Raw genomic sequence first — 16,905 nt, forward strand, 5'->3', positions numbered from 1 at the left:
ATTTGACTCGTTCCACATCATTATGAAATATCGTATTCATGATCCATGGAACTAGCATTAATCTAATCTAATCTAATCTGATATCTTGATGACCTCCACGATCTTGAGCAACAGCTGTCAATGTAACAAGTACACTTGATGTTTGCAGAACCAATCCCAATCTGCATACAACAATGAAAATAAGACATGCTTATTCCCATTAATTCATGAAGAAATTTGTGTGTCATTATGTTTGCTGCTCACTTTAGCCACAGTTTTCAGATTTATGGTTTACCATTGCAGCACAGCACTTTTCACAGTATATCCCTGTGCATTAAAAAAGTAAATCAAGTCTATCATGCTGTGCATAATTAGTCCATGGTTTAAACTGAACAATTAATGCTGTGTGCAATTGTTCACACAATTACTTAAATCACATGACAATCAGCATACTGTACATTCACAGTTAAAGTTCTTCATCTCAATATACAACATGAAAATGTGTTACCATATTTTCTGTTTCATTCCACAGTCCACAGTTGCACTGAGCAATTTGTGCTATATGTAATCGAGAAAAGTATCTTTATGGCATGCACATAGCTTACTGGTCTTATATCAAAGTTTAACACTTAATGAATCAAAATACAGCTCTGGCAAATGAGCAATGTGACACATAAGTCACTAATTCTTTAACCATGGCACACACTGATATCCTAAATGTAGCACTGACTAAACACTGACATTTTTTACCAGCCACAAATGCAATGTGTAGCAGTTCTTGCATGGTATGATACTCACCTCCACTTTATTCTTCTTGCCACCAAATCTTTCTTGGTACCTTCTCTAGTGACCTTTCAACATGATTCTTCATCACTCATACATCTTGCTTCACATAACACTTTCAAAAATTCTGATTACATCAGTTTACAGCTTTATACAAAATCACAGTGTCATATTACTCTGTGCATACAAAATGAATTCAAATAATATGTTAACAAATAAGAAAATATACAACATCAGAATAATCAGAAATGGCAAACATATTCATAACAACTACATTATGTCAACAGAAACACAATTATACCAAGAATTAATCTTATAGATTGCATTCTGCAATAACAGTTTCAATATATGATGAAAATAAAGCAGGAAAGATGTAAAAGAAAATATATGAAAACAGAAAAAATGGTATATCAGCCTGTAGTGTTATATTCACAGTACACGGTGAAAATTTAGTGTTACAAATGTGACTGAACTCAGCAGTACACCAGAGAACAGTACAAGCAGTCAAATTGCTGGGAAAGCTTAAGATCACACATATTAAAAACTGAGAAACCATTAAACTTTTGTAATTCGATTACTAAGGGATGTGATTTGCATATTAATTTCTGTTTAGCTATTACATATGCAGATATGAACAACAAAGCAGTTGTGATTACTTTTTCTTGATGTTGCTTTCCCACAACTTTTCACTTTCACTCACAGATTTTTTTCTATACTTTGCTTTTCTATGCTACCGGTGGTGACTATTCCTTGAGGACTCTGTGGTGGCAGCCTCCAAATAATATCAGTAACACAAAGGTTGCAGTGTATAAGAACTGTGAATCAAAAATCAATTAATTTAATTTTTTTATGCCACCAGCCCATGTATGTGAATGTTCAGTGTTTTTAGAATGGGTTGACTATCAGACCCTGTAAGTGAATGATCAATGTTTTTAGAATGAGTTGACTGTTGGACTATCGCTCGACAAAGCATCCCAGAAGTTTAAAGTCAGGCGATGGACACATGTGGATGAGTGGGGGGGGGGGGGGGGGGTATTGGGAGTTGGATGGGGGCAATGTATTGTGTTAGGACTGCTTAGGGTGGCATCCACATGAGGTGGGTGAAGTATTCCAATTAGGAGCTCAAGTCAAGGACTGTACCGAAAAAACCACTAATCTTGTGTTTTTGGGGCTTGCCAAAACAATTTGGATAGAGCTGCTGACTCTATGCATGCTGTTTGCCATCAGTTGATTTCCAAAGAAATTATGCAAATGGATTATGTTAAATTGAAGTTGATGAAATGGCAGATTGTGCAACCCTGTCCGAACTGTTATTTAGTGTTTGGTATGGGAGTGGCAGTATATGAAAGTTTCATAAACTTTGTAACACCCAAAGATCATACAGCTGCAGGAGTAAGTAGTGAAGTGTTCAATAAACTTAAGCCGTTATTTACCATTGTCCCTTTTTTGGGATGCAAATATTTTACTTATTTCCAGACAAGCATTGAAACTGTTAGCTTCGATTGTTGTACCTGAATGTTGAACTGACTACTATAATGCCTGCAAATTGAAAAGAAATAACTTTCTCTAATTACCTTATTTTAGGAAAGAAATTAATTTGCCCATTTTCTGTCTTTGCACTTAGATACACTGTATGCCTGATGGTAGTTTCTGTACAACAATGAATTGTGATTTAGTCATCTGAGTGAATTTGTTATGACCATATGAATGTCCATGTAACATTCAGTATATTTGAGATTTCCTGAAGTAAGTGCAATGTCAGTTTATTTTATGTGTCACAATAATTGGAAAAAGGCGTGTTACATTATCACTCCTTTGTAGAGGTGCCTATTTTTTCTCATCTTACATACCAGAATTATGATTTACGTTCTTGAGATTTGTTTTCTTTATGTTCTATGAAAGGTTCTCCAGGGTAGATAGTAGAATGAAATATTGCCTTTCACATTTTACAATTCAGATTAGATAAAACCAAGCTGTGTAGACTTACAATTGAAGAAGTTCTAGTGATTATTCCACCCAATGTAAATTAAATAACAGATGAAGATGATGCTGAAGAAAATGCACTGAACAATGGCTATATTCTACAGTATGTTACAGGTACTTTAGAACTTACAAAATGGCTCTGAGCACTATGGGACTTAACATCTGTGGTCATCAGTCTTAGAACTTACAACCAGAAGGGATAAAGCTAATGTTGCCAATTTACCTCCAAAAGCTACTGAAGAAAACCATTAGAACATTAACAGAAAAACACAAAAACCACAAATGTAAGTGGTATAAATGTAACCAACGTAGGAAACACTCATGAACCATGTAGGGGCAGTGAAAATTATGTTGCAGAATGTCAAGCAAATAATCCAGTGCCCCAGGTATCCAAGGAATTTTCTCCTGAGGTACTAGTGTAAACTATTACAGAGCAAAGCAAAATCTATGCTTTCCAACAGAAAAACATCAGTTTTCATCTAGTCAAAGAACAGTTAAAAATCCTTTATAGGCATACTGTTTCTGAGTGAGTATCATAAGCTTCCATGCCACATTATGTACAGGGAACACACATTTATATACTGTACAAGCAGATGTCACTTTATAGGACAAGGGCAAAATAGAAGAATTGGTGGTCACCACTGTTCACCAAGATGATTGATATCTGCATAATAAACACATGGTGTGCTTATGAAATTGCTAACCCAAATGAGAAACTATCACTTTCAGATGTCTTAAACAGAATAGTGATGTACCTTTCAAAGAAAACCAGATGAACACTGAAATGCAGAGGCCCACAAGAAAGGAAACTCATGGTAGGGCAGCTGAGCAAAGATGTATGACTAGGTCTAGGAAATCACTCTATTAAGTATTCCAAGTAAAGCACAGAAGAGATTTGAAGGGGGAAAAAAGTTTCATTTCATACTGATTAGACATTTGATAATATTACAAATAGTGATTTCATTTTGTTCATGACGTTTCTTACAGTGTTCTGCATTTACTAATATATTGCATATTGAGGGCTAATATTGTCAACATCCCAAAAATGCGATGGTCTATAATTTTTGTACTAATATAGTTATGTTCTTTAAAACAGCTTTTTTTAAAATTTATCACTCATAGTATCACATTGCTGTCAAAAAAGGAAGAAAAAATAAAGTAATACATTTTTGGAAAGTAATGGTTTAATGGCATTGATGACTCTCCAGAGAAACTAATAACTCAGAGCTATGATGGAGCTCCATTTATGAGTGATAGTTGCATTGGAGGTGCAGGAAAGAGTGAAAGGAGTGAATGAAAAAACAAATTTTATGTTTTATTATGCCTATCAACTCAACCTCATTGTAGAGTGCTATAAAAACACAAAACAAAGAAATTAGAATGTTATTTAGCAATTTCCAAGAATTCTCTACTTTCTTCTCAAAGTCAGTGAAACAAACAGCCATACTGGATAATGCTGTGAAGAAACATATTTAAAAAAAATGCTGATACAAGATAGGATTTTAAAATGAGATTTGTGAACACCATATTTAAGTATAAAAAAGAAATAGCTGAGCACCTTGGGATCATTGAGGACTACAATAGCAATGATTCTTCAACAATCAAGAAACCATCTCAACTTTTGAAACTTCTCAAAAATGACCAAGAGTTTCTCTTTTGGGTTGAGTTATTCAATAACATCCCACAACTCTGTGATGTTTTGTTGAATCAGCTGCAACATAGAGATGCTGACACTATGAAAACTCTTAAGAACATCTCTGATTTCAGGTCAGTGATACAACTAATGAGAACCACTCTTGATTTCTATCAGCATTGGGATAATGGGAATGTAAATCAGGAGATTGTCAGTCCGAAATGTTTCCATTTGGTAGACTCCTGTAGCATTGTTGCAACAGAAGTCTGTGACAATGCTGTGACTAACATCGTTGAGCGTTTCACATTTAGCAATCACTTTTCAGCAGCTATATTGTTTCACCCCAGTTTGTTTCTGCAATGCAAGCTATTATTCTCTGACAAAAATTTCAGACTACAGTTAAACCATTTGAGTTAAATTGAAAATGAACTGTGGCAGGTGCTGACACTCATATGCAATAGAAATGATTTTCAAACTGTAAATGGAGCTTTAACACTTCTTAAGTATATCTACAAGAATAGTTGAGAAACTGTTTCCTGGAATAAGTATGAAACTTCTATGAATTATTTGTACACCACCAGTGACAATAGCAGATAGTCAGAGGTCTTTCTTCAAACTGGAGAGGATAAAGGGTTTTCCTGGAAATGCAATAAAAGAAGTGAGACTGGATCTATTAACTAAGTGCTCTATAGAAAAAATACCGTTGTGTGTGCATAATTTAATGAGCTTGTAACTGACCACTTTGTTATAAAACTATTAATTAAGGTAAGATCATCATTTTCATTTTATTACATAATTAATGTCTTGCCAGCAGAAAATATTGAAAACTATATATTTGCATGTAAGTTTTTATATTTAGATATCAGACTAAAAAAAATGTGTTTGTATGGAGGTTTAAATTACATCACTTGCTAATAAACAAAATGCTATGTTTGCTCTGTTCAAAAAACATTCTGAAGAAACAAAATGTGACTCGACAGACATGTCACCCCTCAGTCTACAGACCACCAGCCACCACTATTTGCAACAAATGATTTCTACACATTTCATGTACAATTTGCACTTTGCATGGTCACTGATTTTATTACGTAGTATTTTTTGTATTATTAGCAGAAACACTATCTAAAAACGCATCACTGATATGCACATGTTCTATTCTTTCAACTTTAAGTTCCAGAACTTCTGAGTACCTTGTGTATATTACCAAGTTTTTTTCATTTAGACAAAGCCACGTCTCAGTCTTTTGCCAATTTTGGGAACATGATAAAGTGGCACAGATCCTCACTGTAATTTCAGTCCTACTGTTACCCCCATTTCTACCTCATGACTTCTGAGTCTTCAGTCACTGAAGATTTGCTAGCTACAGTTAACAGCACATTACGATTTTGTTTTTTAGATTCACCATCTATTTTAACTCCTTTTAGCACCACTTTTAGTATCTTGACTGTCAATGTTTTCACATATTTCTGGTAAAACACTGTTCTTAAGCAATGACAAAAATTTGCTTTGTTTGAAAGAGATGCCTGCACACACTCAAGTCACTAACAATGCTGCTTGCTTCGCAAGTAACAGATGTTGAAGCTTAGATTAAAGCAACAATGACAGCTTGATGATGATGATTGAATTTAAAAATGCTAAATACACAATACTTTTTTCAAAACTAATAAGTTAACATGTTAATGGTAAAGTGCTTTAGTACTTTCTGTGTACAGTTCCATAAATTTTTAAGTTTCACATAACCTGTGAGTGTAAACGTGCCTGGCTGGGGCAGGTAATTTGAAATTGGAAGATTGGATGTTTTAATACAGAGGGGGCGGGGGGGGGGGGGGGGGGGGGAGGGGAATTCTCCCCATCTCCTCTGCAAATAGCATACTGAATTTCTGAAATTTAATCCTTTGCTCTCCAGCACCTCTAAGAGCACTGTCAACACCATTTCCATAAGTTATCCATCCTGATAACCTGATGATATCCTACTGCTGCCTTGGGGCACTACTATTTAACCTATGCTGTTCATCCTCATCAATCCCTCATAGCACCCAGACCCTGCCATGCTGACCTTTTCCACTTGCCACACCCCCAAAACTTCCTACCAACATTCCACAAAGTCCATGAGCCAAAATTATGCCATAGCACAGTTGTTAACCTTTCTGCCAAAATTCTTAGTCTCTCAGAATTTTCAATTCTATCCAAAGGCCCCACCTTGAACCCTGTACTCAAATTTAACTACATTGGAATTGCTAAAGACTACTCTACTTCTGCCAATCCCTGCAATACTTATTTGTCACCAATCCCTCCATCCAAAGCCAACCTAATCTCATCATTTAAAGATGCCTTTCCCAGTTGATACCACCATTGAACTGTGATCCTCCCCCCTCCCTCCCAACTACTCCCCTGGTCACCTTCCAGTAATTGCTTACTTCCAACTTAGCCTCACCACCCTCTCCAAGCCCTTCCTAAGAACACTAACCTTTCAGCAGAAGAAAGGACAGTCATACAGAGTCACAAAACATATCGTGACATAATTATCCTATGTGTACAAGAAGGTTCCACCACTGTTGTTATGAATCACAGTGATTACCTGGTGGAAGGCCTCTGCCAATTTTCTGATTCCTTCACCAGTAAATTCTGCCTTAGTGATGCCATCCCAGAAGTCCAATCACTGCTTAAAGCCTTAGGTGCTTCCCAGGACCTCTGCCCTGAATCCTCTTCCCCTTCTCAAACCTATGACACCAGGCACACCCAATTTTTACATTCTCCTCAAAACCCCAACCCCAACAACTCTGGACACCCTGTACTAGCTGGTTATTTACCCCCACTGAAAGAATTTCAGCCCTCATTGACCAAAATCTCCAACAACAGTCCAAAATCCACCCTCCCATGTATGGTGCATGGCAGAGAGTACCCTGTACCACTACTACTCATTTCCTTTCCTGTTCCACTTGGAAATAGAGCGAGGGAAAAATTTGGAAATTTGTGGTACGTTCCTATGAGACCAAACTGCTGAGATCATCAGTCCCTAGACTTACACACTACTTAATCTAACTTGAACTAACTTGTGCTGAGGATGACACACACACCCATGCTCAAGGGAGGACTAGAACCTCCGTCGGCTGGAGCTGCGCGAACCGTGGCAAGGTATGTCAGACTACATGGCTACTCCACCCAGCAAGAGTGAGGGAAAAACGACTGTCTATATGCCTCTGTAAGAGATCTTATTTCTTGTATCTTTGTGGTCTGTAAGTACAATGTAAGTTGGCAGCAGTAGAATTGTTGAGTAGTCAGCTTCACATGCTCATTCTCTAAATTCTCTCAATAGTGTTTCTCAAAAAAAACATACCTTCCCTCCAGGGATTTGCATTTAAGTTCCAGAAGCGTCTCCATAACACTTACTTGTTTTTGTACCTAATGGTAACAAATCTAGCTGTCTGCCTCTGAATTGCTTTGATGTCTTCCTTTAATCCAACCTGGTACGGATCTCAAACATATCGAGCAGTACTCAAGAACAGGTCGCACCAGCATCCTATATGTGGTCTCCTTTACAGGTGAAACACTCTTTCCTATAATTATTGCCTCAAGATGACTGGTTGTTTGTACTGTCCTCGTCATTTCATCATCATTCATGAAAGTGGCAAGACTGGACTGAGCAAAGATTGGGAATTTGTATGGGCACTGATAACCACGCAGTTGAGTGCTCCACAAACCAAACATCATCCTAAAATTATCCCAATAAACCAAAATTCCTACCACTGTTCTCACTTGCTTGTTCCATCTCATATTGCTTAGCAGTGTCATGCCCATATATTTAAACAACTTGACTGTGTCAAGCAGGACACTGGCAATACTGTATCTGAACATTACAGATTCGATCTTCCTATTCACCTGCACTAACTTATGTTTTTTCCATATTTAGGGCTAGCTGTCATTCATCACACCAACTGGAAACTGGAAATTGGCTCTAAGTTGTCTTGTATCTTTCTACAGTCACTCAACTTTGAGATCTTTCCCATTCATCATGTCATCATCAACAAACAACCACAGATAGCTGCCCACCCTGTCAGCCAAATCAGTTATGTATATAGAGAACAACAGCAGTCCCATTACACTTTCCTGGGGCACTCCTTATGACACCCTTGTCTCTGGTGAACACTCACCATCTAGTCAGCAAACAGATTTCCTGTGCCATGCCCCAACACACCTTTAATCCTCTCACCACCCCCAGGAACCAGTTACAAGGGAGTGCCCCTTGATAATATAGTACCACCCCAGACTGTAACAACTGAACCACATCATTCACCAGGGCTTCGTCTACCATTAACCCCTGAAACATTGGACATCCTACCCAAGAGCCTTCCCATCACTCCTAAAGAGGTGTTCTATTGCTCACCGAACTTCCTAGTCCATCCATATGCCACTCCCGAACCCAACCCCTTGCCATAGGGATAATACACTTGTGAAGACCCAGGTGCAAGACCTGTGCAATCCTCCTACCCAGCACTTCTTATTCCAATCCTGTCACAGGTTTATCCTACCCCATCAGAGGCCAAGCCACCTGTGGGAACAACCAAGCCATATATAAGCTCTGCTGCAATCATAACACAGCTTTTTGTATTGGTATGACTCCATCACCTATCATCAGGATGAATGGTCACTGCTGAACTGTGACCAGAGCAAAGTGGACCACCTTGTGGCAAAACACGCAGATGAACATAACATGCTTGATTTCAATGGCTGGTTCACAACCTGGGCCATATGGATCCTTCCTTCCACCACGAGCAAGGGACTGATGACCCAGTAGTTTGGTCCCTTTATCCCTCAAAGCAACCAACCAAACCACCACCAGCTTTTCTGAACTGCATGGATGTGGGTTACATTACTTTACTTTAATACTTGTTCCATAGATGATGAATATGACATTTTGTAATGATGTGAGAAGTGTCAGTTTAACATAAAGTTTATTTACATAATATGGTTAATTGTTTTTACAATTGCTATCTCATATCTAAAAATTTATCTGTTGAGTAGAAGGAATTATCATTTAGAAATTCTTTTAATATTTGTTTTCAAATGCTAGTTGGCTTTTAACACTATTTAGTAAATGACCAAAGACTTTTGTGGCAGCATAATTCTCCCTTTTGGTGCCAAAGTCAGACTTAATGCAGAATAGTGAAGATCATCCTTTCTCCTAGTGTTGTAGATATGCAATTTGCTATTATTTTTGAATTGGAACAGGTTATTAATGACTAATTTCATAAGTGAATATATGTATTGTGAAAGTAATATGAATATCCCTAATTTGTTAAACAAATGTCTGCAAGCTGCCAGCTGTTAGTCTGATTACATATTTTTGTGAAATGAATACTTAACTGAATGAATTTTATTTGATCCCATAGAATTACATGGTGAACAATAAACATACATGAAATATAGGACATGTCAAAATACAAAAACCTTCATTATCCCATACTTCCTAAGTATTCTATCATCAGTGATTATAATTAACAATATTTACAAATTTAACGTGAGCAGTATTCATCAACACTGTAAAATGCCTTTTGTACCAGATAGTCTTTTATGTTCTTTGAAAACTTGATGTCATGTATGTTGTCATGCAGTTATTTAGGCAGACTTCTTCGTTATTTGATAGCTGAGTATTGGGGTCCTTTTTCAAGCAAAATCAGTCAGTGGGGTATGCTTCATGTATCATTTTTCCTATGTGTGTTGTGGGTGTGTACACTGTCAGTTGTAGTCCACTCTGCACTATCTTTTGTAACATAGTATAGTTTTATATTTATGCAAGGAGGAAAAAGTTAAGATGCCTAGTCTTTGAAGCAGTTTCTGCATGTTTCAGAAGTCTTTCTTCTTAATATGATACTGGCTGCTTTTTTAAATGATAACACCCCTTTCATTTCTTGAATGTTTGAATTTTCCCACACTGCCACTCCATTCTGCAGGTATGGCTCAAAGAGTCCATGGTACACTGTGCACAGAAGCTGTTTGTCTGCATACTGTGCTAATTGCCTCATTACAAATATGATGGAGGTGAGTTTCTTACAGACAGAATTAATATGTTCTTTCCATTTCAGCTTGCTGTCCACAGTAATACCTAAGAATCCAGTAGATTCTACATTTTCTAGTTCTGAACACTGCATATAGTCTTTTTTAGTTTTATAACATGTCCATTTTCCAGGATCCACTGCGCTGTGGTGTTTGCAGATATGTATGCTCTTCTCTCAAGCTGTGCCACAGTTTGGTGATTGTTCGGTATCATCACATCATTTGCATACATATTTCCTTCTCTTTCTCTTCAACACCCATGTCATTAACAAACAGATGAAACAGAAATGGCTCCATTACCAATCCCTGTGGCACTCCACATTTCATGGTTTTGATTCTTGACTGATATGCATCCCCTATTGATATATATTGCTTCATGCTGCATGGGTACAATTCCATCCACTTCCACACTTGCCCTCAAATACCATAGGTCTCTCAGTATTTCATGGTCAATAGTGTCCAATGCTTTGGGGAGATCCAGAAACATTGCAGGTACAACTTGTTTTCATCCAAGTACTGTTTAATATATTCTGTCAGACTGGCAACTGCTGATTCCATAGATCTACTCTTTCTGAAACTGTACTGAGATGGTATGAGAATGTTGTATTTGTCCAGACAATCAACTAATCTAGTATACATAAGCATTTCCAGGATTTTTGAGAAACCTGACATCAGTGAAACTGGCCTGTAGTTGTTGCTGTCGTCCTTATCCCCCTTTTTTGTACACTGGTACCACTCTGCTTAGCTTCAGTTTTTCTGGAAAAATTGCATCTTTGAGAGAGCTGTTCATCCGTCCAGCAATGGTGAGATTATTGACTCACTACTTGCTTTATTATGTGGTTCGATATTTCATCGTCACCAGCTGATTTCTTAGACTTTAGTTTCTGTATACAATTTACCTCAGTTCATCTACTGTGACTGGTTTCAAGAATATGGTTCTGCTTGATTTTTGTGATAACTTAGTAACCTTCTTTTGTGGACTATTTCTTTCCAATTTTAAGTTCTCTACCACATTCATATAGTTATCATTGAGGATGTTAGCCATTTCTTTACCACTGTGTTGTTTATTTTCATTGACCTGACATCTGTTTCTTTGTTTGATCCAGTTTTTTCCTGTCTTTCACCATTAATTACATTCCAAACTGCCTTTGTCTTGTTTCTTGAGTTCATTATGGTAGCATTATCTGCTCTTGATTTTGTCTCTTGTATTACTTTTCTATACTTCTTTTGTACAATTTCATAATTTTCAGCTTCACCCCTCCATATCAGGTCCTGCAGCTTCCTTCGCAGTTCTGTTATTTCACTGGTAATCCACTTTGTCTGACCCTACACTTTTTCTTGTCTCTTTATGTTGGGGAATGCTACATTGAAATGGTGTGTAATTGTTGTAATAAATTAATCATATATTTCATTTACATTCTGCACTTGTAGGGCTTCATTCCACATTTTCCTGGTTAATACTTTGTTCTCTAATGTTCCTGATTTCTTTGGTTGTTTGTTTTGGTTCAGATATTATGTCTTTACTTCTACAGAAACAGATCAGCTGCCCATGATGATCAGATATTTCTGTTTGGACTAAACAGACTCATAGTTAGACATATCAATATTAATAATTATGTTGTCAATACCTGTCTGACTTTTAGAAGCTGGTGGAGATATTGTTGCCTCCATACTGTATTGTATTAACAATTCTTCAAAATCTTGTCTTGGTGTTGATTCTTTTCTCATGTCAATATTGAAGTTTCCACATATAACGATGTTTTTTTCTTCATATTCATTCTTAGTAAGCTGGCCATTTTTTTCAGAAAGATGCTAATCTTGCCACTTGGTGATGAATTACCCCAAAATATGATGCCACATGAAAGCAGTGAATGAAAATAGGTATAGTAGACAAATTTTCTAATGTGTTTTTCACCAAAATTTGTAGTAACAATAAAAGCATAAGTAGCTTAACTCAAACATTTCAGCAGATCATCAATGTGTTTCTACCAATTCATTTTCTCGTCAGTGCACAGAAGTTTTTAATATTTTGCGAAAGGAACAGATTCTGCCAGTGCACAGAAATTTTGAATACTCTGCTTTATGAACAAACTTCTATTCAGAATTTATATTCATCAATCAATGATGATGTTATGCAATTTAGAACTGTATATACAGTGTTTCCTCAAAATTTAGTGACAGTCCATTTGTGGAGGACCACTTAATTTTCTGAAAGACATTATTTACAATTGCCTCAGCTAATTCTTGTTTGTTGAGTATGATTAATATACTTGAAAAGTCAGCAAAAAGTCTAACTGTTGCAAGCTTTCCCAAAAATTTGAAATTGTTAAATCATTAATTGAATGCACTATTTTGGAGGAATGTTTTGCATTACTGTATGGAGCTATGTTATATTCTGTAACCAACCTCGCATTATGATCAGAAAGACCATTCTTAACAGGAAAATTTATCCTTACAAATCTTTCTCTGCTCTCAAAATAATCCTAGCCTCAACCGACGATAATATGCTGACCACACAGTCTACCTCCAACAGTTTCTGCCCACTCTGTCATATCATCTCCTCCCAGTTCACATCCTGTCACCCTCACTGTGCACCACTCTCTACTAACAAACACACTGGTATTTTCCCATTCTTTGCTCCTCTCCTTTTACCATTCCATTGCGCCCCCCCTCCCCCCTTTCTCTCCCCATAGCCTCTCAACACTGTGCCTGGCAGCCTTGACCTGCTGCCATCCAGTCCCTCCATGCACTTTGATAGCACTCTTCTCTCCTCCTATCCATAGCCTGCTATACCTCTCCCTTCCCCACTGCACTCCAGATTGCTGCTTCCATTCAGCGCAAGAGCTGCATTGTGCTGCAGCTGTCAGAATAATTGTCATATGTGTGTGAGGTGTGGCTAGTTGTGTGAATGTGAGTGTTTTCTTTTCTTTTCTGAAGGAGACTTCGGACAAAAACTCATTGTGTAAGAGTCCCTTTGTTGTGCCTGTCTGCAGCTCAATGTGTCATCTTTACGGTGAGTAGCAATCTGTCCCTTCAAAGTAAGGTCAAGTTTTAATACTGCACTAGGGAAGTACTGCATTCATAAGCAACATAGGAACATAAGTTCTTTCAAGTACACAGAATTGACAATTTACCCCTTTTTTCAGATCTTGTGTAGGCTAAGAGGAATATGCAAGAGCTACTCCCTATGGCTGAGGATGGTTGATGGAAGTCAGGTGACTTTCTTCTCCTTTGGCGGTGAGGTTTCAAAAAATCTTTTATAATTTTTACATATTTTATCCCAAGATTCAACCAAAAATTTGTTTGAATGGTCAGATGTGGAACACTTGCACAGAATTGACCTACTCCATATTTCTGCGGTCAGACTCTCTATCTCAAATACAGTCTCTGTCCTCTCCATTGTCAGACATTGAAGCGTTTCATTATATACTAATAATAACCAGTGGCCAGTAGGCAGAAACATTACAGATGCTGATTTGTCAGCATGCCAAAACTGCAACCAAAGAGTGAGCATCAGTTATGCTCATGCCTGGCTGCAAGTGGCTTACCACTGGAGTAGGTATTTGAGAAGCTATATGATGCCTAAATTGGCTCATGTAAATTGAATTGCTTCATCTTGCTTTTCCTGGATGCACAGCTTCCCATGTAAAATGGCTCTCAGTCTGCTCTTTTAATACATGAGAAGTTTCACTAAAAATATAACCAAATTTATACCACTTTTCTCCTGTTTTCAAGATGTACCAGATGCTGTTAAAACCCAGTGTTCCATTAAAACTCATTGCTATAGCTCCTTAGTAAAAATTAATCACATTGCAAAGTATTTGGTGCTTGGAAACAATCACACAGAAACTTTACATTGATATCTTGAGCCACTTAAAAGATACTGGTTGCATAACATTATATAACAACTGCAGTAGCCACCAGAAAGATCACGGGAGGTGCACATCGGCACGGCGCATCACGGACAGTAGTTGCCGCAAGTAGAGTCCCGTCCACCAGAGGGCACGCGAGAATTCGGACGCGACCTCTGCCGGCGTAACAACAACAACAACAACTCAGCCAGCACGGGCCGTGCCCAGTCAGTTAACATCGGGCATGCCTAGGACACAGTCCCGGTGTACGCTAAGTGAAGTGCGACGTAAACATGAACAGTGTTACTACAACAACCACTGTGTATCAACAGAATTAATTAATTAATATTAATAAACATTTCACACCAGTTTCCATAAATAATATTTCATAACTTTAGATAGTATTATACAAATTGAGAGGGGCAAAAAATCAAACTGAAGCTGTGTTATCTGGAAAGTTCAAACACTTAAGACAGATTGGATTGGTTAGAATACTACAGTACTTTACTATGGTTCAATTAAAATTACTAGATAGTTGGCACTTCATGTGTTGTAGCTGGTTCCTCCAATCAGAGTGCTCACCACCATGCTTGAACCATTCGCTATTGTCAAACTGCTGTAACAATTGGTTCATTTCCATTATTCGAGAGAAAGACAGAGAGAGAGAGAGAGATTGGCTTACAATAGATAAGCTTCATGTGACATTGCATGAAGCATGACCGGGTCACTGGAGACATGAATACAACTGCCTTTTCTAGTGTAATGGCATATTGTAGTGGTTATCGCATGAACCTAACATGTATAAGATTTACAGTTTGAATCTCATCCAATGTTCTGAATTCTTTTATATATATAAAGTTAATCAAAAGACTCATTATCATGTTTATTCACTTATTTTGTTAAATTTACTTTTTATATTTCTAATACTTTGCTACGTCATTTTCATCATAATATTGACTTGTTTTATTTACTCTTATTTTTCTTCCTATCATTCTTTTTTCATTTGGGATCTACTTGTGTTGTCGATAATCTGCACCCAAATGCCAACCAAGACTGCTCATCGGTTGGTAAGGTGGCATCCCATGTAGCCAGTGAGAGGATAATTTCAGGTAACCATTAACAGTGAGATATTACAGTTTGCTTTTTCTGTTGACCCTGAAACGTTGCTGTTGAAGATGGCTATGCAAACAAATGTATTACGAAATTTTTCTGTCTGGATTTTGCTGATAGAGGTTAGCTTTAAATGCCATAAACAAAGTGATCATGATCTCAATTCTGCCACAGATTGTTGATCATTTTCTCAGACATTGCACATCATGATGTTGTAGTTAGGTTAGGACACGAATTTAAATTCAGGGTTACAATACATATCATCTGCCATGGTTCAGTCATTAGTCACTTAAAAATCAGCTGTTGACAGAGTATCTCCCATTTCTGTCATACTTTGCGGTGGCCATGTCCGACATTGCTGCATATCACACATTAACTGTGTATGTGAAGTGATCCACTGTGTTTGTTGTCCATAATCGAGTGCTGCTAGCAGCAGGTCTGCCAAGACTGCAGTAGCAAGTGACAGAGATCAACTGTCAAGTAATTTTAATCAGACTGATGTCATATAAACATATGTATATAACAACAACAATGACAACAAAGATGATGATGAATAGTAACACACAACTGTAATTTTATTGCAACATTCTGAAACACTTACTACACCAATTGCCTCTAGTGAAAAAAGCACAGTTCCAAAAAACAGAGGCAAATCCTTGAGAGGCCCAAATGGTTGTCTGTCCAAAAGGCTGGGAGAACTGTTCAACAAGTAGTAGAATGTGCTACAAAAGCCAATTAAAGTCAAGATATTGGCTAAAGTTGTAAATGGTGCCAGCAACTTTAAATTGCGCACCATATTTATTATTATCAGTGGCACGAGCAAAATTAACATGTATATCCTGAGATCCAACCCATGAGAGTACTGGTCCACTACCTGTAACATTAATTGCACTCTATGATATAATTAGTTAGTGACATATTATAAAATCATTGTTTAGATAAGATACATATAAAAATTCTTAGTTATTGCAGTGTTTTAATGGTACAAACACATAGGTTTTGTACACATAAATTCTAGCTTGGGAACTTAGTACATAAATATAATGTGCTATATAATGTCAACAAGTAGTCAGAACAGAGTCAGTTAAGTCTGTTTACATAGTTAATGAAACTGGTGTTTATGTGTGCTTGTTTCTACTTACGGCTTTGATGTGGCTGCTGACAAATACCACATACACACAACAGCTTCCAATCTGTAAGATTACTTGGAAGATATTCACAATATGCCTGAAATAAGTTTGCAAAATCATAAATGACTGCAATACTTCAACTCAGTTCTACATAAAGAAAAGACAGGTTACTCATAATTTTAGAAATTACGTATCTATGGATGCATAGCATTGAACCTATAGCCTCAGTTAGAATTTATGCTTTCCAATGTTGTCACAGGAATAGGAACAATAAAATACTTTTTCATTCTAGACTTACAATTCATTTTCATTCCAACAGTTGAGACATTCTGATGTACCTCCACTCATGATGGACGTGACCTGTATTTCATTGTTTGTTATG

At 37.2% G+C, this 16,905-nt stretch overlaps 1 protein-coding gene across 1 annotated transcript in view; it reads right to left on the bottom strand.

Annotated features, from left to right (window-relative positions):
• LOC126188610 (proton-coupled amino acid transporter-like protein CG1139) overlaps window positions 1-16,905 on the bottom strand; it is an 87,700-nt gene that overhangs the window by 29,491 nt on the left and 41,304 nt on the right. The window contains exons 2-3 of the mRNA XM_049930212.1: window positions 16,536-16,620; window positions 15,995-16,267 (exon numbers count right to left, since the gene is read on the bottom strand). Coding sequence (XP_049786169.1) covers window positions 15,995-16,267; window positions 16,536-16,620 — 358 coding nt within the window. The remainder of the gene's footprint in view (window positions 1-15,994; window positions 16,268-16,535; window positions 16,621-16,905) is intronic.

This window comes from Schistocerca cancellata, chromosome 5 (assembly GCF_023864275.1).
Source record: "Schistocerca cancellata isolate TAMUIC-IGC-003103 chromosome 5, iqSchCanc2.1, whole genome shotgun sequence".
In the NCBI taxonomy this organism is placed as follows: Eukaryota; Metazoa; Arthropoda; class Insecta; order Orthoptera; family Acrididae; genus Schistocerca; species Schistocerca cancellata.